Source organism: Rhinatrema bivittatum, chromosome 2 (assembly GCF_901001135.1).
Source record: "Rhinatrema bivittatum chromosome 2, aRhiBiv1.1, whole genome shotgun sequence".
Classification (NCBI taxonomy): domain Eukaryota; kingdom Metazoa; phylum Chordata; class Amphibia; order Gymnophiona; family Rhinatrematidae; genus Rhinatrema; species Rhinatrema bivittatum.
The window spans coordinates 158,024,915-158,052,384 of NC_042616.1; the positions used below are offsets into that span (position 1 = coordinate 158,024,915).

At 44.7% G+C, this 27,470-nt stretch overlaps 2 protein-coding genes across 5 annotated transcripts in view; one reads left to right on the plus strand and one right to left on the minus strand.

Annotated features, from left to right (window-relative positions):
• Positions 1 to 27,470, minus strand: part of ADAM22 (ADAM metallopeptidase domain 22) — a 730,321-nt gene that overhangs the window by 348,676 nt on the left and 354,175 nt on the right. The gene's annotated exons all lie outside the window — the stretch shown is intronic.
• On the plus strand, positions 1,375 to 27,283 carry CLDN12 (claudin 12). Its single transcript, XM_029588792.1, has 2 exons — positions 1,375 to 1,454; positions 23,598 to 27,283. The coding sequence occupies exons 1-2, from the start codon at positions 1,429 to 1,431 to the stop codon at positions 24,367 to 24,369; spliced, it is 798 nt and encodes a 265-aa protein (XP_029444652.1). The 5' UTR covers positions 1,375 to 1,428; the 3' UTR covers positions 24,370 to 27,283.

Genomic DNA, 27,470 nt, shown 5'->3' on the forward strand with positions numbered 1-27,470 from the left:
TTATGCGCGTGGCTTTCGGAATGCAATTCCTACCAAACCACCGCTTGGGGTGTGATCAAAGCCCCCTCGGTCCCCTCACGGATGGACCGGTTATTTGCTACTCTTTTAGCTATTCTTCACTTTTCCCATCATTCCCATAATACTCGCCTGCAGGGTTCTTCCGATCGTCACGAAAGCCTTCTTCCCGGATCACCAGCCCAAAGGTCTCAGAGGATCTCCGTGGAATGACCCCCTCGGATACCTGATCACTGAACTCAGCGGTGGCCACTCACCAGGCAAGTCTGGGGGATCACTCCGCCACAAAATCCCCTGGACCAACTGGGGGGCTAAAATAGCGTCCCCGGTACCTCCTGGCTGAGGCTCGCCAAATGTAACCGTCTCTTTTTAGTCAGTAAGGAGGTCCAGACAACTGATCCGTAAAGATAGACTTTTATTGCCAGCAAGATGCAGCTAAGACAAAGGCTCAGTACAACTGCATGCCCCTCCCCTCCAGGAGCAGACTCTTATGCACTTTACAGTTCTTATCTTTTACACATGCGTTCTAAGCATTGCTGAGCAAGCATATTCCGGCTGAAGGGGCTACTGACCCCCTCCCTAGACACCCTGGAACTTTCGTGAAACTTCTCCCAAGTTCTGCAGGAGAGGCTGCTGGGACTTGCAGTTCTGGAAAGGAATTCGCGAGTCTGCAGTAATACAGCCCATCACATAATACATCCATTGTTCTAATCTAGGTTACAGCAGTGAAAGCTTATCAGAGAATAAGAACAGCGAAGCCAAAAAATGAAAATGTGCAATGTGCTGACAGAGAGTTTCTCAATGTCCTAATTACAGCTGTATTGCAGACTGTAAGTAAACCCGTCATGAAGCAGGGAATTCTGGTACATGAAGTCCTTTGTCAGGTTGAAGCGTTCAGACCCCTTCATACATACATATATCTACAGCTTTCTTATTCCTGTCATCATCATGACCCAAAACTGAATGTTTAGGTTGTACAGTATTTTAATTTACATTTTATTATGGAAGTGGTAAAGAAAAGCAAGCCTCATAAACTGCTGAAAAGTGCTGTTTTCAGACTATTTCCACAGATATGCAAGCAGCCTAAAATGAAAGACTTTCACTTTGTCCAATGGCAAGGTGAAGGATTCCTTGCACGCGAATACTTTTGTTTTAGACTTGAATAATAAATCCTGTATCTGCTCCTCTCTCTCTCTCTCCTGTGGTGACCCCAATACTGTGCTTCACCAGTTGGGAGGGTTCAAGAAATGATCGCGTGACATCCTGGGATTTGTAGTCTGTAGATCTCAATACAGGATACAAAGCATAAGACAAAAGACTACAATCCCAGGATCCTACAAGAAGAGCTCGCCACACACTTCCAGGCATGCTCAGTAGGAGCGTGTGGGAGTAGAAGCTCCTTGTTTGCTGTTAATGTGTTTGCAGTGTGTGTGGAACTGGTAGGTGCTATTAATATCAGTGTTTGTAGATATAATTTTTTAACTGGTTGAATTTATTTTGTAAGCATTTGTGTTAGCATTTTTAGAATATTTTAAAATGTGCTTAGCAAATACAGTGCCTGGGAAAAGTCTTATTATTTTTAAGAAAGGGAAGCAGCTAATACCCTCTATTTACCCTATAGGGTTTTTTTTTTTAAACAAAGATTAGCGATATAATTTGATCTTCTGCAGTAATTATTGTCTATGTGTGTGTGTGATGGAGAGGAGGGAGGACTTAAATTCTTTATTGTTAGTACAATTATATTTTGACTTGAAAATACATTCTTCTTAAACGTACAGTTATATAATCATGTAATCCGTAAGTGATCAGTTTTATTATTTCTCTGGCAAAAGCAGAGAGCTTGCGAGTGGTTTACCAGCTTCCGGAATTCACTGTGCATAGGTTGTTCAGATTTCATAACACGAATAAGCTGGTTTCTTTGATTTCTTTGCATATTCATTGGCAGGTATATTAATGAGGTCGGGTGTGACTTCATGGGATTTTAATGTAGGTGCGTTACAAAGTGCTGGTTACTTTTCACTGCTGCTGTAGTATTTTACCTTTTGTTATTTTTTATTGTCATCATTAATCTTGCCCGTGATTTTTATGTGCTATAACCTGATGTCTTGTTTGATAGGGATTACTGATGCTGCCAATTTTGCAGTTTGTTATGCTTCTCATGTGTAATACAAATAATTATAGCTTTGAAAGATGGTGATTTGCCTAGGACAGATCTAGTTTAGCTTCTACGGCTGTATTTTCATGACCTGATTCTAAGGCAGGGGTTCTTAACCGGGGTCCATGGATGAGCTTCAAGGGGGTCTGCGCACTGGGCACAAAATTTTTCTATGTGTTTTTGTGAATTTTTCTTCAGAGGGAGTCTATAGCTTTCATCAGATTCTCAAAGGTATTAGTGACCCAAAAAAAGGTTAAGAACTACTGTTCTAAAACTACTTCTGGATTTTTGGATATTAGGCAGACTGAAGCTGGGAACAAGGGAAAGGCACTAGTTACAGCTTCAAGAGGGAAAGAGCTAACCACTTCACTTCCTTACAGCCCATTTCAGACAATTAAAATACGGTGGTGTAGATTTTCTTGAATGTGCCATTATCACTCCTTTAGTGGCTGGGATTGGCAGAGCTGGGTTTTCTGATATCTGAGCATGCTTGATTGGCGAGACCAGAAAAATACCAGTCACCCAAGTGCCCTAGTAACTAAAATTTAAGGTAATGGCTCTTAGCACTGTTCCAGCTCAGGAGAAGCTATCGCTGGCAGCTTAGGCTCTGTCCCAAGTGAAGTTACTGCCAGGCCCATATGCTGGAGCTATGGCATGGGGCAGACCTGCTACCCTGAACTGCATGGAAGAGTGATGGGCCCAGGCAGCAGTGGTGGTTGGGGAATCTGAGGTAATAAATGGTCACTTTATCTTATTTAGGTTGACTAAACCACAACTGACCATAGGTTCCTAGACCTCTCATTATCCCTATGGAACCAAAACTAGACAGTAAATAAATGAATAGTGTAATGTGCCTGTTTAAGCAAGTCTGTTTTACAGTATAGTTAATGACAGTGAAATATATGCAGCACTCCCCAACAGATGGCAATGAATGAAACCTCCAGCAGACTTTCTCTGAATGCACTTGGTTCTGGCAACAATGGTAAAAGTTATGAATGCTCCTGAATGGTGGTAGGCTCCTCCTCCTATGTCCCTTCCCTCTCCCCCCCCCCCTCCCCCAATATCACTAAGCAGGAAAGCCAGACCACACGTCCCTACTTCAAAAGGAAAACAAAGTTGAAGGATAAGCCTGGTTCAAAAATTTAGCATGTTCTCATAAAAGTTCCCAGTGGGGTTTTTTGTAGATATTTTTGCATGATTTTTTTTTCTATGTAAATTTTCCCTTCCAGAAGCTGCATGAAAATAAAATCATCAGCAAAAAGTGCACTACATCAAAATTGCACAAGCAAAATGATTTACCTCATATACTGCTGGCATTAATCCTGGCTCTGGAAATGTCTACTTCCAGGAGTTAATGCAAGTATGAACATAAGTTGCCATATTGGGTCGGACCGAGGGTCCATCAAGCCCAGTATCGGGTTTATAACAGTGGCCAATCCAGGACACATGTACCTGGCAACTACCAAACTTTAAATAGATCCCATGCTATTAAAGACTGTAATAACCAGTGGCTATTCCCTAAATTAGCTTGATTAATATCAGTTTATGGATTTCTCCTCCAGGAACATATCCAAACCTTTTTTAAACCCAGTTACATTAACAGCCTTAACCACATCCTCTGGCAATGAATTACAGACCATAATTGTGTGTTGCGTAAAAAATAATTTTCTTCAATTTGTTTTAATTGTGCTACTTGCAAATTTCTTGGAGTGTCTTTGTACTATCTGAAAGAGTAAATAACCGATTCACATTTACCAGTTCAAGTCCTTTTATGGTTTTATAGACTCCTATCATATTCCCCCTCAGCAGTCTCTTCTCCAAGCTAATCTCTTTAACTTTTCCTCATAGGGGAACCATTCCATCCCCTTTATCATTTTAGTCACCCTTCTCTGTACTTTCTCCAGTGCAATTATATCTTTTTTGAGATGCAGCAAACAGAATTGCACTCTGTATTCAAGGTGTGGTCTCACCATGGAGTGATATAGAGGCATTATGACATTTTCCGTTTTATTAACCATTCCCTTCCTAATAATTCCTAACTTTCTGTTTACTCTTTTGAACGTGGTGGTACACTGAGCTGACTGCATTATCCACTATGGCACCTATATCTTTTTCCTGGGTGGTAATGCCTAATATAGAATATAACATCATGTAACTATAATATGGATTATTTTTGCCTATATGCATCACCGTTCACTTGTCCACATTAAATTTCGTCTACCATTTGGATCCCCAGTCTTCTGGTCTCATAAAGTCCTCCTGCAATTGATCACAATCCACATGTGATTTAACTACTCTGAATAATTTTGTGTTATCTGCAAATTTAATAACCTCACTCGTCGTATTCCTTTCCAGATCATTTATATATATATATTGAAAAGCACTGGTCCAAGTACAGATCCCTGAGGCACTCCACTGTTTACCCTTTTCCACTGAGAGAAATGACCATTTAATCCTACTCTCTGTTTCCTGTCTTTTAACCAGTTTGCAGTCCACAAAAGGACATCGCCTCCTATTCCATGACTTTTTAGGGTTTTTTTAGAAGCCTCTCATTAAGGACTTTGTCAAACGCCTACATCTACCAGTTCACCTTTATCCACATGTTTATTAACCCCTTCAAAAATGTGTAGCAGATTTCTTAGGCAAGGCTTCCCTTGGGTAAATCCATGCTGGCTGTGACCCTTTAAACCAGTGGTCCCCAACCCTGTCCTGGGGGCCCACCAGCCACTCGGGTTTTCAGGATATCCACAATGAATATGCATGAGAGAAAATTTGCATGCACTGCCTCCACAACATGCAAATTTTCTCTCATACATATTCATTGTGGATATCCTGAAAACCCGAGTGGCTGGTGGGCCCCCAGGACAGGGTTGGGGACCACTGCTTTAAACCATGTCTGTCTATATATTCTGTGGTTTTGTTCTTTAGAATAGTTTCCACTATTTTTCCTGCATTGAAGTCAGGCTCACTGGTCTGTAGTTTCCTGAATCACCCCTAGAGTCCTCTTTAAATATCGGGACTGCATTGACCACCTTCCAGTCTTCAAGTTAAATGAACCATTTTAATGATAGGTCTGAGATTTCATTTTGGAGTTCTTTCAGAACCGTGGGGTGTATGCTGTCTGGTCCAGGTGATTTGCTATGCTTCAGTTTGTACATCTTCCAGGTTCAACATGATTTGGATCAGTTCATTGAATCATCGCCCTTGAAAGACATTCCGAATCAGGTATCAAACACCAAAGCAAAGAATTAATTTAGTTTTTCCACGATGACATTATCTTCCCTAAGTGTCCCCGTTAACCCCTCGATCATCTAATGGTCCAATCAATTCCCTCATACGCTTTCTGCTTCACATATATTTTTAAAGGTTTTGTTATGAGTTTTTGCCTCTACTGCCAACTTCTTTTCAAATTCTCTCTTAGCCTGTCTTATCAATGTTTTGCATTTAACTTGCCAATGATTATGTTTTTTCCTATTTTCTTCAGATGGATCCTTCTTACAATTTTTGAAGGAATTTCTTTAGGCTAAAATAGCCACTTTCACCTCGCCTGTTAACCTTGCTGGCAATTGTTTAGCCTTCCTTCCACCTTTCTTAGGAGCCGATGTAATAAGCAGTGCTGAAGCTGCTGCGGGTTTTTGTGTGTACTTGCATGTTTTTTTCCACACTAGCCTTAGGCGGGTTGTAATAACATATTTAGCGTGGGAAAAAGGCATGCAGAAACCTGCTTAAAAATACTTGGCTAGTTTAGCGCTATTGTATGCAAATGAGGCAAATTAACTATTCATGGGCTGTGTTGTAAGGCATGCATCAGTTAATGCAGGGTTTTGTACGTGGGTTGTTTAGCGCCTGGGTTAGGGCATGAGTTAAGTTAAAGTGCGTGGCTGGAGACCGATTTTGTTGGCATTAGTGTCGTTGTCTATGAAGCGCTGGGGTAACCATGGATTACCTTCAGTTTTTCCAGATGTTTGTTTCATTCTGCGGATCAGTAGAAAAATTCTGCTGCACCTCAGCCGGAACAGCTGCCACGTAGTTGGAGATTTACTTATTGTCCCCCTTCCAGGCATTAATTCAAATTTGATCATGTTATGATCGCTATTGCCAAGTGGCCCCATAACTGTTACCTCTCTCACCAAATCCTGCATTCCACTAAAATTTAGAACTAAAATAGCTCCTTCTCTCATCGGTTCCTGAACCAAATGCTCCTTGAAATAGTCATTTATTCCATCCCTGAACTTTACCTCTCTTTATGCACTACCAAATTCGTTAGCTTCCCTAATTTCTTGTAGCAATTCATTGTCCGTTTATCATTTTAACCAGGTGAACAGTAATATACTAATAATTTTATGCTTTTCTCCAATACTCAAAGGATTTCTACCCTTAAAGATTCTACTGTACACTTAGTCTCTTGTAGGATCTTTATCCTGTTGAATGTTATGCCATCCTGGACATAAAGTCCCCCCCATCAAATTGATCCTCCCTGTCATTGCAGTAGAGATGTGAATCGGAACCAGAATCGGTTCGGATTCCGGTTCCGATTCACATGTGGGGTTTTTTCATCGGGCCCGATCGCAGTTTTGTTTATCGGCTGCGCCCGAGCTGATAAACAAAAAACCCACCCTGACCCTTTAAAACTAATACCTTAGCTTCCCCCACCCCCCCCACCCCCCCCCCCCCCCCCAAAAAAATTTTTTTTACAGGTACCTGGTGGTCCAGTGGGGGTCCCTGGAGCGATCTCCCGCTCCCGGGCCGTCGGCTGCCACTAATCAAAATGGCACCGATGGCCCTTTGCCCTTACCATGTAACAGGGTATCCGTGCCATTGGCTGGACCCTGTCACATGGTAGGAGCACTGGATGGCCGGCGCCATCTTGTGCTCCTACCATGTGACAGGGGCTGACTAATGGCACCGATGGCCCCTGTGACATAGTAAGGGCAAAGGCTATCGGTGCCATTTTGATTAGTGGCAGCCGACGGCCCGGGAGCGGGAGATCGCTCCAGGGACCCCCACTGGACCACCAGGTACCTGTAAAAAGTTTTTTGGGGGGTCGGGAGGGTGGGGGAAGCTAAGGGATTAGTTCCCCCATCCTCCCTCATCATTCATGGCTATACACTCTAACTCTCCCATTGTACTTCTTAAACTTCTGGCAAGGACATACCGACGTATCAAAGTGTGTTTTTTGTTTGTATTACGAACCTGTTTTTCAGTTGACAGGAAAAATTTGGAATGTTTTAGCTCATGTGATTCTTTACCTATAGGCATATGGACTTTATTTTCTTCTATTGGAACCTCTGATGCCCTAACTCTCCTTTTTATTAGTATCTTTTGGAATACCTCCCTTCGAACCATGTGCTGCTGAGCGACTGTCAGCTTTCTGCCTTGCTCTAGTTTTAAAAGCTGCTCTATCTCCTTTTTAAAGGTTAGTGGCAGCAGCCTTGTTCCACTCTGATTTAAGGTTCAGCCCATCCTTTCTCTAAAACTTTGGCCAATTCCTTATAAAACTGAATCCATCTTCGCTGCACCATCTTCTCATCCATGCAGTGAAACTCCGGAGCTCTGCCTGCCTCTGGGGACCTGCACATGGAACAGGAAGCATGTCAGAGAATGCTATCCTGGTGGTTCTGAATTTCAGCTTTTTACCTAAAAGCCTAAATTTGGCTTCTAGAACCTCTCCCACATTTTACTATGTTGTTGCTGCCCACATGTACCATGACAGCTGGCTCCTCCCCAGCACTGACTAAAATCCTATCTAGGTGATGTGAGAATGCCACCTTTGCACCAGGCAGGCAACTTACCAGGTGATCCTCGCATCCACCAGCCACCCAACTATCTATATTCCTAATTACTGAATAACCAACTATGACAGCCGACCTAACCCTTCCCTTCTGGGCAGTAGCCCTGGGAGACTCCTCCTTTGTGCAAGAAGACAACGTATCACCTTGAGAGCAAGTCCTTGCTACAGGATAACTTCTTGCTACACCAGGGCGATACTCTCTGACCAGGAGATCTTCCTTCTCCAAGGCAGCACCAGGACTGCCAGACTGGAGTTAGGATTTGGCTATTATGTCCCTGAAAATCTCCTCTATATACCTCTCTGTTTACCTCAGTTACTCGAAGGTCTGCCACGCTAGCCTTTAGAGATCAGACTTGTTCTCTGACAGCCAGGAGCTCTTTGCACTGAGTGCACATATATAACCTCTCACTGGTGGTTAAAAAATCATAAATGTGACACTATGCAAAAGACTGGAAGGCCCCCTTCTTGCTGCTGGATTGCTGCATTCATCTTAATTTTGATGAGTTCTTAGTTAAGTTTAGATTGCTAAGGGCATAGGAATGCATAAATAAGAGACCTTTAAATTTATTGGTGTATTCAATATTAATCTGGTAGTGACCTGCAAGGGGATAATTAAACTCTTGATAAGGACTGGGTCAATCCTGCCTTTTAGCTAACAGCCTAATTGATTTTTAAAGTGAAAGTGTCTCTTGGCCAGTGGTTCTCAACCCTGTCCTGGGGACCTCCCCAGCCAGTCGGGTTTTCAGGATATCCACAATGAATATGCATGAGAGAACATTTTCATGTTATGGAGGCCGTGTATGCAAATTTTCTCTCATGCATATTCATTGTGGATATCCTGAAAACCCGACTGGCTGGGGGGGTCCCCAGGACAGGGTTGAGAACCACTGCTCTTGGCTATAAATCAAAGGATGACTAGGAGTGGGAGGGAGAGAAAGACAGACACTGGAATTAACTACCTTTGGGTTGCTTTTTATATCAGATACACACACTCACTACAAAACCTACCCCACTATTTCAAATGTCTTTGCCTGAATAATCGGTGAAATGTACAAACATAGATTTGATAAGTCTGACCATTCATGATGCAATACCTCAGAGCCTGCCTTATCTCAGGCTGCACCCTCACATCTAAGGATCCTCTGTGCTTTCTTGAACTCTTAATGGTTTTTTTTTGTTTGTTTGATTTTTAAATCTTTGCTAGGAGGTTGTTTCACTTAGCCACCACCATTTCTCTAAAGAAATATTTCTTTCTGCTACTTCCTGACTTTGGGAGTTGGGCTCCTAAAATTGATACTTTTTTGAAAATATACTAGTGCTGAGTTATTAAATTTAGACTCCTGGGGCTCAATATTCAGCAGCATTTAACCTGATAATTCACAAGGTATCAGGTTAAATGACAACTTTCCAATATATCCTCCACTTATCTAAAATTTAGCTAGATTTCGTACGGGCATTCTGGGGCAGAATTAAATCAGCTGGCTAAATTATGCACTTAACTCTGATATTCAGTTAGCCAGGTAACTTATCCGGATAACTCTGTACTGTAGTGACTTTCTTTTTTTGTTTGTTTGTACAGTACTACATACGTCAAGTAGTACTATAGAAATGTGTAGTAGTAATAGTAGGGTAGTCCTAAAGATAGCTGGATAAACGATAGTTGGCTATATTCAACAGTGCAGCTACACCACTGAATATCCCTCCAAAATTAGCCAGATAATTTTATCTAGCTAACTTTGCAATCCAGCTAGTGACTGAATATTACCCCCTTAGTTTCACTAGAAGTCTAAAAAGTGGGTGGCTTTGGGGGCAGAGTTAGGGTGGGAGAAAAAAGGTGCTAAGCCATGCCTGGATTTAGGTACAGGCAACTGCCCAGGGTGCCAGATTTTGAAGATGCCAAATATCTAGGCCAAAGAGAAGCCTGCTGCTGCTTACTTTAGGGTCATGTGCTGGCAGAGCTTCAAAAGGGAGCCACAAAAGCACTCTGCCTTTGGGTGCCAAAATCTTAAAATCCAGCCCTGTGCTTTTCACTGATATTTCAGTATTAGGCACCTTACTTAAGCTCCTAAATGTAGGCAAATGAATAGCAGGCTTAAATTTTGCTCCTACGTTAAGTTAAATTGAATTTTCAACTAAAAACATTGACCCCCCCTAAGTTCAGCTGAAAGGAAGCACCTAACTTATATTCCTAAATTTAGGTACTCAGTTTTGTTTTGGGTTTTGTTCTTGCTTTTCTATTCCATTGGAAGATATTTGCTTCTTTTGTATTATTTATACCTTTTGAGATATTTATATTTATTTTATTTACTTATATTCCACCTTTCCACAGCTAGTTCAAAGAGAATCACAAAATGTGAACACGTAACAATTAAGGCATCAAATGCCTCTATCCTGCATTCTTGGTTCTCTCCTTCGGTGTACATATTTAAGCCTTTTTCATTTTATTGCATTGGGTCTTTGGTGCAATCTCTGAGCTGCCTCTACTCTCTGTCTATATCCTTTTGGAGGTAGGACCTCAAGAACAGGACACTATTTTATATGCAGCCCCACCAGTGATCTGGCATTGTCAGTTCCCCATTTTTCTAGTGATAGTCTGGCTCTTGCCACCACCTTTATCACCCTGTTTTGCTACCTTGAGATCATCAGATATGATCACTCCAACATCTCTTCTTTGATTGGTGCACATTGGTCCCTTCCCCCGTCATGTACAATTCTCATGGATTTGGAAGCACCATAGGCATGACTCTTACGCATATTAGGTTAGAGCCTCTTGCCAGCAAGCCCTGCCAGTCTGGGATTCAGCAGGCAGGATTTAATATTGGTCCAGCTTTAAGCGAACATCAGAAGTACGTGTGGGGTCAAGCTTGCAAGTCTACATAACACGTTGCACAGATTTAGAAGGCAACTCACAGGTTCAATTTGATCCACGTGGCTAAGCCCCAGCCCTCAGGTTTGCTTATTTATAAAATGTATAGCCTGCTGATCCACAGACCTCAGCGGGTTACAATAAACTTACATAATAGACACCCATAATACAACAATTACAGTTAAAGCAAAAATTAAAATAAGACCAACATAACAAAAGCTTTCCTGCCTTCCCTTTGGAAATTCTCAGGACTAATCTGGTCTTCAGGGGTGGGGTTGGAAGTAGCAGTAGGCTCTGCAGACTAGATTATTTGCAATGGATAAAGCCACTCCATGAATCAGAGGCAGAGCTTCAGTCTCTCGCAATGGCAACATGCAAACATATTGTTAGAGCAACCTGTTTGATCTAACGTTTATATTAAATCTTAATGACACACACGGTATGAAAGGTGAGGGTGGGGGACTGAAGGCAAGGGGCCATGTTTTCCCTTTATTAGGTTCTTTAGAGTGGTCACCTATAGAAGCCTGTGCAACGTTTTTAAGGTGATTATGCTCACCTTAAGCCTCAGGATTCAAAGAGGAACTATGCACATAAGTCTGCTCTGAAAACTAGCGGGTATGCACCAAATGCAGCACGGCAGATGCACACACATTTACATCTGCTCAGAAGTATTTACACCTGCATAAATGCTGTCATAAGAACATAAGAAATTGCCATGCCGGGTCAGACCAAGGGTCCATCAAGCCCAGCATCCTGTTTCCAACAGTGGCCAATCCAGGCCACAAGAACCTGGCAATTACCCAAACACCAAGAAGATCCCATGCTACTGATGCAATTAATAGCAGTGGCTATTCCCTAAGTAAACTTGATTAATAGCAGTTAATGGGCTTCTCCTCCAAGAACTTATCCAAACCTTTTTTGAACCCAGATACACTAACTGCACTAACCACATCCTCTGGCAACAAATTCCAGAGCTTTATTGTGCGTTGAGTGAAAAATAATTTTCTCTGATTAGTCTTAAATGAGCTACTTGCTAACTTCATGGAATGCCCCCTAGTCCTTCTATTATTCGAAAGTGTAAATAACCAATTCACATCTCCTCATGTAAGACCTCTCATGATCTTAAAGACCTCTGTCATATCCCCCCTCAGCTGTCTCTTCTCTGTCCCCACTCATCTCCACTCTCCGGCGCGCCTCTTTACACTGCACATGGAACCACTGTATTTGCGGTTCAGGGAGCAGACAGGCTTCTCCAGAAGTCAGCTGGTGTGAGAGTATTGGTAGAAGGATTGTGACAGACGATGGGAGGTGAAGTTATTGAATAAGAAGTAAAATTTAAGACCTGCACGCAGGCCCACATGTGTGCATGTTTGCCAGGGCACAGACATGGATGCGGCGATTTTATAACATACACGCATGTCATAAAATCAGCTATACACGCGTACGTGTGTACGATTTTAAATTGACGCACATCTGCACACAGATGGTGACTCGAGCGCGTAAGTGGGGGGGGGGGGGGTGGAATTTTAGTAGATACGTACGCCGACGCAATTACCCATTTCCCCAGTTCGCCCCAGTAAAGGAGAGGACATCTGAACCCCCTTAGCTAACTTGCCTCCCTTTTACCCTGTTAGCCCAGACCCTTAACACCCCGCTGATTAGCCTAGTTTTGTTTTTTACACGCCGTCCATAGCAGAAGTAAAGGTACACAGTAGGGGACCCCGATGCGCACTTGCATGCATAAATACTTGGGTGCAGACTTCATGGTGCAGTCCCGCCCCTCTTTGTGAAAAGAATTTTTAGGTTCAAATCAGGAGATATGTGCTTACTCGTGCGGTTTTTAGAATCCACGCGGTGCATGCTGGGCCAAGTCACATGTATCGCCCGGGTTTGATGCGCGTAGGGCTTTTAAAATCGACCTGCAAATGTAGGAGATCTGGGAAGATCAGACTAAATTTGGAGGGTGCCTTTCAGCCTGTTGGGTAAGATATATGGAAAGTGGATCAAGAAATTGAGGATATTTAAATTTTATTTTATGAGTTTGTTAATGTAAAGGGTGTTTTATTATGTTTGTAAATTGCCTGGAGTTGTTCATAGACAAGGCAATTAAAAAAATTAATAAATTAATAAACTCCTTAAATTTTCTCTTATTACTCCTAAATTTTTCTGCTTCAGCTGGTATGTCCACTCTGCTGCAGAGTTTTGAATAATCTGCAAAAAGCTAAAGCTCTCCTGACGACCTCTGTGCAATATCGCTTATAAAAATACAGAACAGAACTGGAGCTAGGACAGCGCCTTGAAGCACTTCACGGATAACCTCGCTTTCCTTGGAGTGAATTCCATTTACTGCTACCTACTGTTGCCTGTCCTTCAAACGGTTTCTATCCTGGTTTCTAATCTAAAGCTGTTTATCAGCCACCCGTGCAAGACCAGCATCAACAGGCCGATGTAATATCGGCCCGGGGAAAACAGGCGCTCTTGATTGAGCATCCGCTCTCCTAACGTGCACCGATCAACCTCTACGGGGCGTCCAATTTAATATTTAAATTGGCTATCGCAGTAAAAAGGAGGCACTAGGGGAAATTGTGCGCCCCTAGATCCTCCTCAGCAGGCGCCCAGGAGAGGTGGCTGTCAGTGGGTTAGGAAAACGGATGCTCTGTTCTCCTAACCTGTGCACAGCCTCAGATTAGGAAAATGGACGCTTGTTAATAATCATCCCTTTTCCTGACCTGTCTGTGGCACACTTTTTTTGTTCCTTGACTTAATATCGCTCCGGGCAAGCGTTAATTTCTGAGGGTAAAAATGTGCACGTCGAGCGTATATTATTTTTTTGAATTGGGGAGAATAGCTAATAGCCTCATCAACATACATTTGAACCCGCTAATCCCCTTATAGCATATGGGGTTGTGGACTCGCGTCCAAAACGCGTGTCCAACCACAGGTTAACCAGTGTGCTCGGCTGAGCGCACTGTATTGCATTGGCCTGCAAAAGCCTTACTAAAGCTAAGTATACAATCCCCAGTTCTTGCACAGTCAGAGAAATTGAACCGATTTGTTTGAGACAATAGATGGTGGGTGTATGACTATTGCTGCCTTAGATCTTGTATCCTGCTGGATTCAAGGTACTTCACTATCCTCTCCTTTAGTAGCATCTCCAGTACTTTACTTACTATAGGTCAGACTGACCTGTACTTACCAGCCTGGTGCCCATTTCCACTTCTCTGAAGAGGGACTGTCTCCAGTGCTGTAAAACAAATGTCCCCATCGAACAACTGAACAGGACCTGCCGATAGTGCTGCCAGACCCTAAGCAAAATCATATTCCAGGATAGATCCAGTTTTTAAACTAAGATGCAAATATTTCTACATAACAATCCATATTTAAATACATGTGAATTTGCTAAGCAGTAGAGCTAGATTAAGAAAAATGCTTTGAATTGCCTACGTGTGAGATTGCTTGTTCTAATACATGTTTTCTTTTCTCCCTGGTTAGACGCTAGCATTGCTTTTAGGGTTCATGGTCTGCAGCAGACCAAGACAAGCCTGTCTTGCTGTCCACCTGCTGGGAGATGTTGAACGGATACACACAGGGGGTGGCATTCTGACTGCTCTTGCTGAGCCCTCTGTCTCTCCTACAGTTTGACTTTCTTGTCCAGGGATGTTAAACTATTTTTCTCCTGCTGCATGGTCACATTCACCTTCTAAAGACAAAAAACATGTACTTGTTTAAAAAGACCCTCTCTACATGTTACCATCTAGCGAGAGTAGCATTTTCACATGCCAAGAGACTTGGGGCCTTGCTGACTCTATGCAGCGAGCTGCTCTCTGACCACAGAAGCAGGAGATAATTTTAAAGGTTCTCTCCCCCTTAAGGATGAAAGTGCAGTCAACCGAGGCTGAAGAGTAATTAGTTTTTCAACAGTGCTTTATTCCTGCTTTGGATGGATGATGCCATTCCAATTTCACCAATAAATATAGAGATCCATTACTTCTCATAATCTCAAAAACCAGAGAATTACCTTGAAACAGTCTCCATTTTACTTCCTGGCTCTTCCACTGCCCTGATTCCCCTGTTTGGGAAGTGAAGGTTCAGGAGAGGACAGTAAGGGTTGACACCTTGCCAGAGGTGGTGTTGCTGCTCTCATATTTCAAGCTCCTGCTAATTAAGCCAGCTGGTGGTTTGTTGATAACGACCTTCTTTTTCCCTTTTTATTTTACTTTTCCTAGCAATTTCAATGTTATAACAAAAAAGCATCGGTGGAAAAATTACTGTTATAACACACAGGACAAAAGTCGGTGGACAAGTCATTTTTCCACTGTCACTTTTTTTTTTTTTTGTTATAACATTAAAATAAAAAATGAAAACAAAGGTCCTTATCAACAAACCACAAGCTGACTGAATTTGTTTTGATAAAGGGCAGCTAGATAGCGTTGATGCCCAGAAATCAGAGTTGCTTACCCTGTAACAGGTGTTCTCCAAGGACAGTAGAATGTTAGTCCTCATACATGGGTGGCATTTTCAGATGGAACCTGGCACAGAAAACTTTTGTCAAAATTTCTAGATACTTTTACTGACACACTGAGCAAGCCCAGCATGCCACTATCCATGCGGGATCCCTCTTCAGTCTTATAACATATAGTTTGCGAAAATAAAATATCAAACTGAAAGAAACCCAACTCCGTGGGAGGGTTTCATGAGGACTAACATCCTGCTGTCCTAGGAGAACACCTGTTAACAGGTAAGCAACTCCTGCTTTCTCCAAGACAAGCAGGATGGTAGTCCTCACACATGGGTGAATATGTAGCTACAGGCTGCTTTCAATGTATGCAGCCTTTAACAGGCTCAAACGTGCACAACAGAGCTGCCAAAACCTGGGGAGCAAGCCTGCACCCAAAGAAAGGGCCCAATGGTAGGAAGAGTTGGATTTTTAAGGCTGAAATAGAATACGGAGGACTGACTAACGGAAATGACTGTCACGTCGTCCATCTTTGTCCAGACAATAATGAGAGGCGAATGTGTGGAGTGAACTCCAAGTCCAGGTTCCGCATACAAGTGAGCCACCGAAACTGAATGGCCTGGACCGAATGAGCCTTGATGTGGCCCTCAAGTTGCAGTCCCACTTGTGCATAGCAGAAAGAAATAAAGTGTGCTAGCCAATGAGATAAGGTCTATTTGGACACTGCAAACCCCAACCTGTTCCTGTCAAAGCAGACAGAGTTGAGTGGCCTTGCGGTGAGGTGCTCTTCATTCCAGGTAAAAAGCCAGAGCCCTTTTATAATCCAGAGTGTGCAGGGCGATGCTCACCCTGGTGAGCATGTGGTCTTGGAAAAAAGGTAGGCAAGACAATGGCTTGGTTGAGATGGAATTCCGTGACCACCTTTGGGCGGAACTTCAGGTGTGTACGTAAGACCACCTTATGACAAAATTTTGTATAAGGTGGATAAGACACTAAAGCCTGAAGCTCATTCACCCTGCATGCTGAGGTGACCGCTACCAAGAAGATGACCTTCCAGGAAAGGTACTTCAGATCGCAAGATCCCAGGGGTCAAACGGTACCCTCATGAGATGCAGCAAGACTGCATTGAGGTCCCAGGAGACCACTGGGGGCCACGTTGGAAGATTAAGCTGCAATAAGCCCCGCATGAAACGCCCTACAAGTGGATGGCTGGAAATGGGAGCTCCATCCATCCCCTGATGATATGGCCCAATGGCAGTGAAATGAACCCTCACCAAAGTGGTCTTCAAGCCAGCCTCGGAGAGGTGCAATAGGTAATCCAAAAGCTTTGGTGTGGGACATGAAAACGGGTTCAAACCGTGCCCTTCACACCTAACCGAGAACCTCTTCCACTTGAGATTTTAAGACCTCTTCGTGGAAGGTTTCCTGGATTCTAACAGAACCTAAGACATGCCGCTCCGAAAGGCCCAGGGTTTTGTACGGTCACCTGGTCAACATCCAAGCCGTGAGGGATAAGGCTCAGAGGTTGGGGTGACGCAGCTTGCCCTGGTCCTGCGTGATCAGGTCTGGGGCAGTCCCCAGCTGGATTGGAGGGCGGGAGGCCAGTTCCCACAAAAGCAGGAACCAAATCTGGTGCAACCAAAAAGGAGCAATCCGGATTATGGTGCTTCAGTGCTGTTGGAGTTTTTGAAGTGTCCTCAAGACCAGTGGCAGGGGAAGATAAGTATACAGGAGGCCAGTGCCCCAGTGCCATGAAAAGGCATCAGACACCAATCCCCTGCCTGCTTGGACCAGGGAGCAGAAATGATCCAATTTCCTGTTCTCCGGAAGGTGAACAGATATATGTCTGGGGTTCCCCACAGGTGGATGATGCGGTTTGCAATCTCCTGATCCAAGGACTATTCGTGACGTTGGAAGGCCAGACTCAACATTTCTGCCAAGATGTTGTCCATCCCCGGGAGGTACACGGCTCAGAGAAAGATGCCTCTCGCAAGGGCCCAGGACCAAATCTGCACTGCCTCTTGGCAGAGGAGATACGACTCTGTCCCCCTTGCTTGCTCAAATACCACATTACCACTTGTTTGTCTGTTTGAACTAGGACTACTCTGTTGCTCAATTGCTCACAGAATGCCCATAGGGCGTAACGGATCACCCGCAGCTCCAAGACGTTTATATGGAAATGCTGCTCCTGCACGAACCAATGGCCTTGATTACTGAGGTCTGCAACGTGGGTTCCCCAACCCGTGTGAGACACATCTGTGGTGAGGATAATCTGGGGCTGAGGTACACAGAAAGGCATTCCTTTCTCCTGGTTGGGTAGGGTCTCTCACCATGCGAAAGATCGCCGAAGCAGAATGGCGACTAAGATGCGAGCCCGAAGATCCTGGGTGGCTTGGCACCACTGTAAGCGCAATGTCCACTGCACCCTGCACATGTGTAGCCACACAAATGGTGTGACGTCAACCGTCGCTACCATGTGCCCCAAAAAGGCGTAGAAACTGGTATGTTGAAATGTGATTGCAAGAGGAAATTACCCTTGCCAGGGAAGCAAGGGTTATCGCTCGGTCCCGGGGCAAGAAGGGCCTTCCCGGACCATATCGAACCTGGCCCCGATGAAGTCCAACTGTAGGGACAGCTGGAGATGGGATTTCTGGAAATTGATTAGAAATCCCAAGTCCTCCAGAACACGTATGGTAACATGTAGGGAATGAAGCGCACCCTGCCTGGAGTCGCTCTTGATGAGCCATTCATCGAGGTAGGGGAAGGCGTGTACCCCCTGCCTTCTGAGATAAGCCCCTACCACCGCAAGGTATTTTGTGAGGACGTGGGACATCGACGCCATACCAGAAAGACAGCACCTGATACTGATGGTGTTCCCCTTCTACCATGAATCGAAGATAGCTCTGATCTGTGAAAGAAATGGGAATATGAGCATATGCGTCTTTGAGATCAAGGATGCAGAACCAGTCCCCAGCTCTAAGGAGAAGGATCAGAGTTCCCAACGAGACCATCTTGAATTTTTCTCTGACGAAAAAAAACAATTTAATGCCCTTAGATCTAGAATGGGGCGAAGTCCTCTGGTTTTCTTGGGAATCAGGAAATACCTGGAGTAGAATCCGTCGCCCTACTGGCCTGGTGGTACTGGTTCAACTGCTCGAGCCATTACGAGGGCGGAGAGCTCTACTCAAAGTAGTTGCTAGTTCTCTAAACATCTTCATCGAGGACACAGAGAATTAGGAGGAGTCCATTGGAAATGCGATCTGTACCCCTGCTGTACGATGGAGAGGACCAATTGATCTGAGGTGACTGAAATCTACCAGTCGGCGAAGAGCTGCAGGCGGCCCCCCACGAGTCAAAACCCTGTGGCGGGGTTCTGAGGTGGGGCAGGGGCCAGTCAAGGGGCATGTGGCTGCCATGCCCTTGGTATAGCTGGTGCCCGCTGGGGTTTTGCTCGGGACGCCGGCAGATAATACTTTAATGGCCAGTAGAAAGGGTGCCTTATGAATTGCCTGGGAGGCTTCTTGCCCGAGGGCTGGGTGTCCAAGGTGCTGGCTGACAACTGCTGAAGGGTTTTGTGATAATCCTTCAGCTGTGCTTCTCCCTCCTTAATCTTGTCCCTGAAGAGTTTCTTCTCTGTACAGACGATCCTGAACTTTGAGATGGAGGTTGGAAGCTCAAGGCAGACCATGTGACAAGCCCCAGTGCCGGCCGCCACAGCCCTCATTGCGGATTCAAACATGTCATACTCGGAGCGGACTCCATTTTTGTCATACTCAAGGCCCTGTTGAACGATCTTCTGGACATCGTCCTGAAATTGTTGGGGAAGGTGTTCCACCAAATCTTGGATCTGTTTCCAGAGGTTTCTGGAGTATTGGCCCATATAAAGTTGGTAGCAGGCAATCCTGGCTGCCATCATTGAGCCGTAGCATGTTCGCCATCCAAGAGCATCCAGAGCCCTGTGCTTATGACCCGAGGGAGCTGAAGCATGAGTCCAGAGCTTCTTTGCCTTCTTAAGGCTGGTTCCACCACTACTGACTGGGGTGGGAATTGTCGGCATTCAAAACCTGTGGTGGGTTGGACAAGATAGACAGCATCGGTCTTCCGGTTCGCTGAAGGGATGGAGATGAGATGTTCCCAGGGCTCCTTAAAAATGTCATGGTCTGGCACAGCCACCATTTCTTTAGGATCATCAATAAATTGTAGGATCTCTAACATTTTATGCCTAGAATCCTTCTTTGTTAAGAGCTGGAAAGGCGCTGACTCCGCCATGGCTTTTACAAATCCAGCAAACATCAGATACTCTGGTGGGGACTTATGCCTCTCCTCTGCTGAAGAGGGTTCAGAAGGCAAGTCCTCAGATTCATCTGTGGAGGAAATAGATGCCTCTCTTTCCCAGGGATTGTAGGAGGCATCTTCCTCACTTTGGAAGTCCAGAGACAGTTGAGGTGGAGCCACCACCGGAGTCTTAAGCTGAGATCCCAAAGGCCTCGGAAACATTGGTGGGACGGAAGTAGGCACCGAAAGATACTGGTGGAATCTGGGGGCGCATAGGCACCGGGGGAATCGAGGGCACCGGCACCGTGAGGGCTAGCACCAGTTGGGGTGCGTACATGGCCTGGGTGCCGTCGACCCCAATGGACCTTCCTTATCTGCGGAATCACTCACCGGAATTGGAACTGGTGGAGGCAGCGGCAATGTACCCTTTGGAGAAGGGACTCGAGGCATCGGGGCCAGCTGCATCGGTAAGACACTGAGCCAGCAGATCTAGCCGCTCCAATAGAGGCACAAGCATCAATGGAGTCTGCTCCTGCAGCGTTCCCGGTGGAACCAGAGGCTCGATGTCCTGCAGGGCCTGGCTGACCTCCAGCTACACATGCCTCCCTAACTCTTCCTCAAAGGCTGCTGAGAACAGAACGGCTTGAGGAGGAGGCAGCAGAATCAGATCACCCCCGGAACCATGGGGGGGGGGGGGGGGGTACCGAACCCTTCACTGGTATCTGTGGAGATCCGCTATGTTCCTCGGGTTGACCAGGGAGTACAACATCCTCCGGATGGGACTGCTTCGGGGGAGGCACAGATAACATGTTTGCCTTACCATGGTCCAACAGCTTCGAGGATGAAGCCCGATGCCGGTTCTTCCTGGACTTTTCCCAGTGCTCACCCTGTTCCTTACCCGGAGCTGAGGGAGATGGAGAGGAACCGGATCTGGACTTCGAGGATACAGACCTTGCTCAGTCCCCCCTCTCCTACTTCTGGACCAGGACTCAGTAGTGGAAGAGACACCAAGAGGGTTGTCGCCGAGACTCCCTTATGCGGGGTCGAAGTCCCGGGCACCGATGTCGATGGTTCTGATTTCTTAGCACCAAATAATAGCTTTTCCATTTTGTCCAGGCATGCCCGACAACCCTTGGGGGCCATTTGAGCACAAAGATCACAGCCACGGACATCATGCAATGCCCCCAGGCACAGGACACAGACCTCGTGGGGGTCTGTGATGGACTTGGTCCGGGGGGCACTGGGAGCAATGGCAGAAGCCAGATGACACCATGGAAAAAAAAACAGCGCACGGTCGATGCCCGGCAACCACCAGGAGGCGACACTGTAAGTAATCGACCGCAAACTACCAAGGAAACTTACCAATACCGAGAAAGGAAAACCTGAAAAACACATGGAGGGACTCGTGAAAGAAGAGAAAAAAAGAAAAGTTGTTTTCCACAGCAAAAAAGCGCAAGCTCCACAGCCATGAGGCTTTAGTTTCATGGAAAAAGAGAGACTGAAGAGGGACCCCGCATGGACGCGTGGATAGTGGCATGCTGGGCATGCTCAGTGTGTCGGTCAAAGTTTCCCGTGCCGGGCTCCATCTAATGATGTCACTCGTGTGAGGACTACCATCCTGCTAGTCCTTGATGAATAAGGAGCTCCCATTGTACTGTGGGCCTTTCACCCTCCTCCAATCATGGAGTCTGTGCTTCCGGACGAGAGCAAAGAGAGAGGATCCTGGTTTAAAATTCATGGCTCTCAGGATCCCATCTTTCCCTGTTATTTAAAGGTGTAAAAGGGGAAGAGAGGCTGGTTGGCCTGGAAGAAAACTTGAACCAACAAGCCACAACAAATAAGTTATTGGCCAGCTAACAAGCCTGATGATGCCTTTAATGATTTCTACAAATGCTTTGTGCAAAGGGATTGGGTACAACTTATGATAAAGCATTGCTTTATCTGTCAGGCTTTTTTTTTTTTTATATAGTTAATTTTAAAAATTAATTACGGCCATTAACGATGCCATAGACTATGAAAAGGTGCAATTTCCACAGTTTATTTTCTCTCCTCTGCTGTGACTCTGCTGATGCTGTAAACCCGCTCTAAGCACTTGATGTCCTGAACAGATTTATTTTTGTCAGTAGAGCTGTGCGTTCCTCACAGCATTAAACGAAAAAAAAAAAAAATCTTAAGAATTCTGAAGGGTTTTTTTTCTTCTTCTTCTTTCATTCTGCGGAGGGGAATGTGATGTAGGAAATCTAATCAGTGTCAGGTCCACTGATCATATAATTCAGATCTTTGTTTTATTAAGTGGAATATCCATTCAGCTATAGGGATACAATCAAAATAAGTGTGAGTTTCATTTTTTCATGTGTCTCTGGCACGGTGGTGGAAAAACCATCTTGTATTTTGTTAGCATGATTTCAGGTTGCTGCTGAGACTTACTGCCTACACACATCAGTGCAGTACTCTGAGTCCTGTGGCCGATTTATTAATTAACAACTAAGAGCTGTTGCCGGGGGATGGGGAGCTGTTGCTGTGCACGTTCAAAAAATGTAAACCACACAGCTATGCCTGTAAGCTCTTTGGGGCAGAGACTGTGGATTACTAATAATGCTGTAAGCCGCCTTGAGCATTATTTGGCAGGGCAGGCTAAAAATCCAAAACTATTATTGCATTGGTTGACGTGAACGGAAAAAAGAACAAATTGGCGAAGTCTTTTGTCCCACTTTTATAACACCACCTGGTACAGAGAGATACAAAGCCAGAAGATGTTCAAATTTGGATTTATTTTTCTTTCAGACCTTTTTATGTGATCATGTGTTGGATGTTTTAGATGGCTTTATATGCCAAAAAAAAAAAAACCCCACCTGCGCCAGTAATGTCTAACTGAACCAAAGATTTCACCAGAGTCTCCAAGAAAATTTGCTACAAGAGAGCAGAGAAATTAGTTGGGCAGAGATCGATATCTTTATTAGGTAAAAGTTGTTTTTTAAGATGCAAGCTTTCATCCCAAAGAGAGCAGTTTCCTCAAACTTATGTCTGAGGGATCATCGTAGTTCTAAAAGCTTGCATTTTTAAAACATTTGCTGGCCTAATAAAGATGATGAACAACATAGGGAGCGGACAACTTATGTTAACTTGTCGGGGATGTTCAGCACAGCGCTGCTGATTAGGCACACCACTGACTATAGCTGGATAAAGTCCTAGTTCAGAAAAACTTATCCTGCTAACTTTGGGATTGCTGTCCGGCATGACCACACTTAGGCGCAGAGTTATCAAAATGCTATAAATATAATGGTGTCCTGTGCGCGCGATTCAGTAAACTAAAAAATTTAAATTAGGGCCGGCGGTAAAAAGAAGCGCTAGGGGCACTAGCGCGTCCCTAGCGCCTCTTTTTGGACAGGAGCGGCGGCTGTCAGTGGGTTTGACAGCAGACGCTCAATTTTGCCGGCGTCTGTTCTCGAGCCCGCTGACAGCCACGGGTTCGGAAACCGGACGCCGGCAAAATTGAGCGTCCGCTTTTCAAGCCGCGGACCTATTTCAATTTTTTTTTTTTTTTTAACTTTCGGGACCTCCAACTTAATATCGCCATGATATTAAGTCGGAGGGTGCACAGAAAAGCAGTTTTTACTGCTTTTCTGTGCACTTTCCCGGTGCTGGCAGAAATTAGCGCCTACCTTTGGGTAGGCGCTAATTTCTGAAAGTAAAATGTGTGGCTTGGCTGCACATTTTACTTTCTGTATCGCGCGGGAATACCTAATAGGGCCATCAGCATGCATTTGCATGTTGCGGGCGCTATTAGTCTCGGGGGGGGGGGGGGGGGGGGTTGGAAGCGTGTTTTCGACGCGCTATTACCCCTTACTGAATAAGGGGTAAAGCTAGCGCGTCCAAAACGCGCGTCCAAATGCCGGTTAACAGTGCACTCCACTGTACTTTATCGGCCTGTAAGTAAGGCCCTCCACTGCAACAGCCATTTCAACTGGGTCATTTCTTTCTAGATAGCCACGAATCTTCCCTAAACTGCTGACATGTGCACAATGTGTTCTCATTCCAGTTCTCGGCAGGGTGGTGCTTTCGTCAAGATTACCATGGGCTGCCAAGAGGTTCACGCCGCCACGCTGCTGGCCTTTGTCTGCGGCACTGCCTCGATCGCAGGACTCTTCGCTGCCACCCTTCTGCCTCAGTGGAGACAGATGAAGCTCTACACGTACAACCGGAATGAGAAGAACTTGACCATGCACACCGGCCTGTGGGTGAAGTGTGCCCGCTATCATGGGAGCAGCGAATGTGTGTTGTACGATACAGAGTGGTATGCCATGGTTGACCAGCTAGACCTACGGGTCCTTCAGTTTGCTCTCCCCATCAGCATGCTGACCGCTGCCTCGGCACTGATACTTTGCTTGATAGGAATATGTAACACAACCTTTGGATCTAACATGCCGAATCTGAAGCTCGTGAAGTGTCTCATAAACAGTGCTGGGTGCCATCTTGTGGCTGGCTTGCTGTTTGTTCTGGCTGGTACCATGAGTGTCATTCCGTCAGTCTGGGTCATATTTTACAATGACTTCTTGAACAGGAAATATGGTCCTGTTTTTTCCTACGACATTGCTGTGTTTGTTGCTATTGGCAGCTCAGGGGGCATGTACTTCACTTCCCTTCTGTTATTCCTGTGGTACTGTGCATGCAAGGCGTTACCTTCCCCATTCTGGCAGCCTCTGTATTCCCAGGCTCCCAGCCTGCACAGCTACATCACTCCCTCCTATTCAGCCCGATCCCGCATGTCTGCCATTGAAATTGACATACCTGTTGTTACCCACACTGCTTAAAGACAAAAGGAAAAAGCTGTATGTGAAGATAAAATTTTCAAGCTCAGTTCAACCTTGGTAGCACTATTTAAACATTAACCCAACTCTCCTTAGTTGAAGACTCCTCACTTTTACTTACAAAAATGATATATATAGATATGTGTTTGTGTATATAAACCTAGATCTATATAGATATACATAGATTTAAAAAATATATATATAATTTTATTTACCAAGAAGTCCTATATGTTTTTTTTGCTTATTCTATTAAGTTTGAGATGTTGGCACAGCTAAGAATAATAATTGGTGCATGTGATGTTCCAACAAGAGGAGCATCATTTCTTAGGGATAGGAGACAGTTTGTACTTTCACACAGACTTATTTGAACATCAGTAGATGGATGAACTCCTTTCCTCTTTTGTTTGGACTGAGCTAAAAGTTTTACCTTGTTTAAAAGAGCTTTTTAAGTCCAGGGCCATTTGTATTAAGCATTTCCCCTATAGACAGAAAATGGGAGAAAATCTTTAGTTCATCTGGTCCTACATGTTCCTATTTATTACAGGCCATCAAAATGAAATAGTAAAAGGGTCCAGTGATACCTCTTTTCCAGCAGAGACGGCCTGCAGTGAGGACTATCTGAGGTGTTAATTTTTCTCATGTTACTGTCTAAAACATGAGTCAAGGGGTCACCTAAGGGATTATCATTAAAGTTGTTTTATAGATGCATTACACTATTGGGGGTGAAGGGACGATCTAATAGAAAACTGCAGTGGAACAGACGAGAGCTCTTGCATTTCTCACTCTTTCTGTGACTTTGGGCAAGTAAACTTTAACTCTGCACTCCAGTTTACCCACGGCAATTTGATATCAGAATATTATTATTATTGCCTCAGTTTGTTTCGTACATCACACATGGCCCAGGAGATTACGATGTGGATTTTTCAAGTGCTCTGATTATACATCAAGCTGGTATCTTGTTATAAAAGCACGCTGGCATACAAAACCACTAATAAACTAAGAATTCTCTGAAATGACATTCCACAAAATGCAAATTCTGAACCGTGAAATAAATCTGACGGGGATGATGGTGGCACTGCCTCCCCCCTTTCCATTTTCAACCCTCCGAGCAACCGCACATAAGATGTGACCCTGCAAAGCCTCATTGTTGTACTTTATCTGAAGCTGTCACGTCAGCCTCGATGAAGTCTACCAAATAAATGTTCATTTTTCTAGTATGAACAAACAATTTAATGTTACTCTGGACTTTACTAGTCTGACATCTTCAGTCTGATGTTAATATGCATGTTTAAAACCTGAAATATGTTTACACAAAATTCAGAAACCTGACATGAACATTTTACCTCAAATTAAAGGACTACTGTCTTGGTAAAAATGCAGTAAAGTTTTATTGTCCAGTGAAAAGCGTTTTTAACTCTTGTGGTTCTCTAGCAGTCGAATCTTGACTGAGAAGCGTCTGCCACCACTGGCATCGTCCATTTTGAGCTGCTCTCGCAGTCTCTGCTTGTTTGTCTGAGTGAGAAGTAGGGGGGGGGGCACGCTGACATCATTCGATGCCCTGCTGTTTCTGGCACAAAACCGGATGCTATCAGCAGCAGTAGGAGCTTCCCTTTCAAGACAAGCCTTCCAGAGAACCATACATTTCTAAAATCTGACCGAGAGTTTCACCTGCCTCAACCATAATAAGCTTTTTCTTTTTTTTGCCATGATAATTGCTCTTTATACCTTTCCCTTAAGTAAAAGGTGCACATAAAATACGTGACTTAAACACCACAATGAAAGGATAAAAATATACTAAGAGAGGTCATAGTTTAGATGCCCTGTTTTATATTAAATATATTTGAAATGAATACTGAAGAATTAATGTATAGCAATTGTTAGAACAGTATTTTAAGTACATCAGAAGCTGCTGTGAATATTCAAAGTGTGCCATTGTGGTCTGAAGTTGTGTGACTTGTTTTAAATGATTTCCCACTCCCTCCTTTGTAAGGGAGTTAAGTGCATGGGCAGACATTTTTTATATGATTTTGCAGTTCACAGAAATGTTGCCATATAGACATGGTGCAGTTTTGCGTTTATTCTTAGTTCTACTCTTACTAATTGTGTCCGGGACTCTTGATGTCATTATGAAGGCTGTGGGGGCAAGTCCATGGTACCTGACTTAACATTGCACACACTGAACTTTACCTCGGTACTTATTGGAAGTTACGCTGTTCTTTTAATTCCTGACTGCATGCTCAAAGCTTGCCTGTGACTGGTATCAGTAAAGAGGGCACTCGTGCGCTTCAAATTCAAAATGGCTTTTATCCATCTAGGGCAGGGGAAAGTGTTCTCCTTGCCAAACAAAATGTATATTATTAGAGCAAGCATGGAACCGTAAGAGAGCTTCTCTCGGAACAGGCATTCAAATTCTGGTGCCAGCAGAAAAAGCATCCAGGACTAAGGGCAGGTCCTCCTGTCTCCCTCTCCTGAGGGGGGGAGAGATGCTGATACCTAGTTCTGCGGCTGCTGCACAAAATGGATGCCCTCATCACTGGTAGAGGAGCCTCTTTGAGGCAGCATTTCCCAACGAGACAATGGAGTCTAGGCATAGCTGCACTTTTTCTTTCCCTCCTGGTCTGAGGGATGTCCTCCCACCAGCTGGGGGGGGGGGGGGCGTTTGGAGAGCAGCGCTTACCTTTTCTGCTGCTTTTCCCTCTGCTAGCTTTCCTCTGCAGTTGAAACTGCACGGGGCCCTGCCCGATTTCCCCCTGAAGTTCTGATTGCGGAGGAGGAGGAAGAAGCAGCATCAGGTAAGCGCTGCTCGCATACTCTGCAGGTTCCAGCACATAGGAGAGAGAAGGGACAGCTGAATGGGCCGTGGGGGGGCAGCGAAGGAAGGGAAGGTTGGTGAAGACATAGGGGGTGGAGGGAAAGGAAAGGGAATGTGATGATGCTAATGGTGGGGGGGGGGAGGTGATGATTCCAAGAGGGTGGAGGACAAGGAAGGTGGTGATGCCTGAGGGTGGAGGGAGAGAGAAGGGAAAATAAAGTGAGGATGGCAGGGGGTGGGTGAGAGAAAATGTGATGGGGCCAGGGGATGGGGGGGGGGTTGGAGAGGAAAA

Coding starts and splice junctions, on each gene's coding strand:
- CLDN12 (XM_029588792.1), top strand. CDS start 1,429: ATGTGTTTGCAGTGTGTGTGGAACTG. Junction 1,455..23,597: donor TTGCAGTGTGTGTGGAACTG/GTAGGTGCTATT, acceptor TTCTCATTCCAG/TTCTCGGCAGGGTGGTGCTT.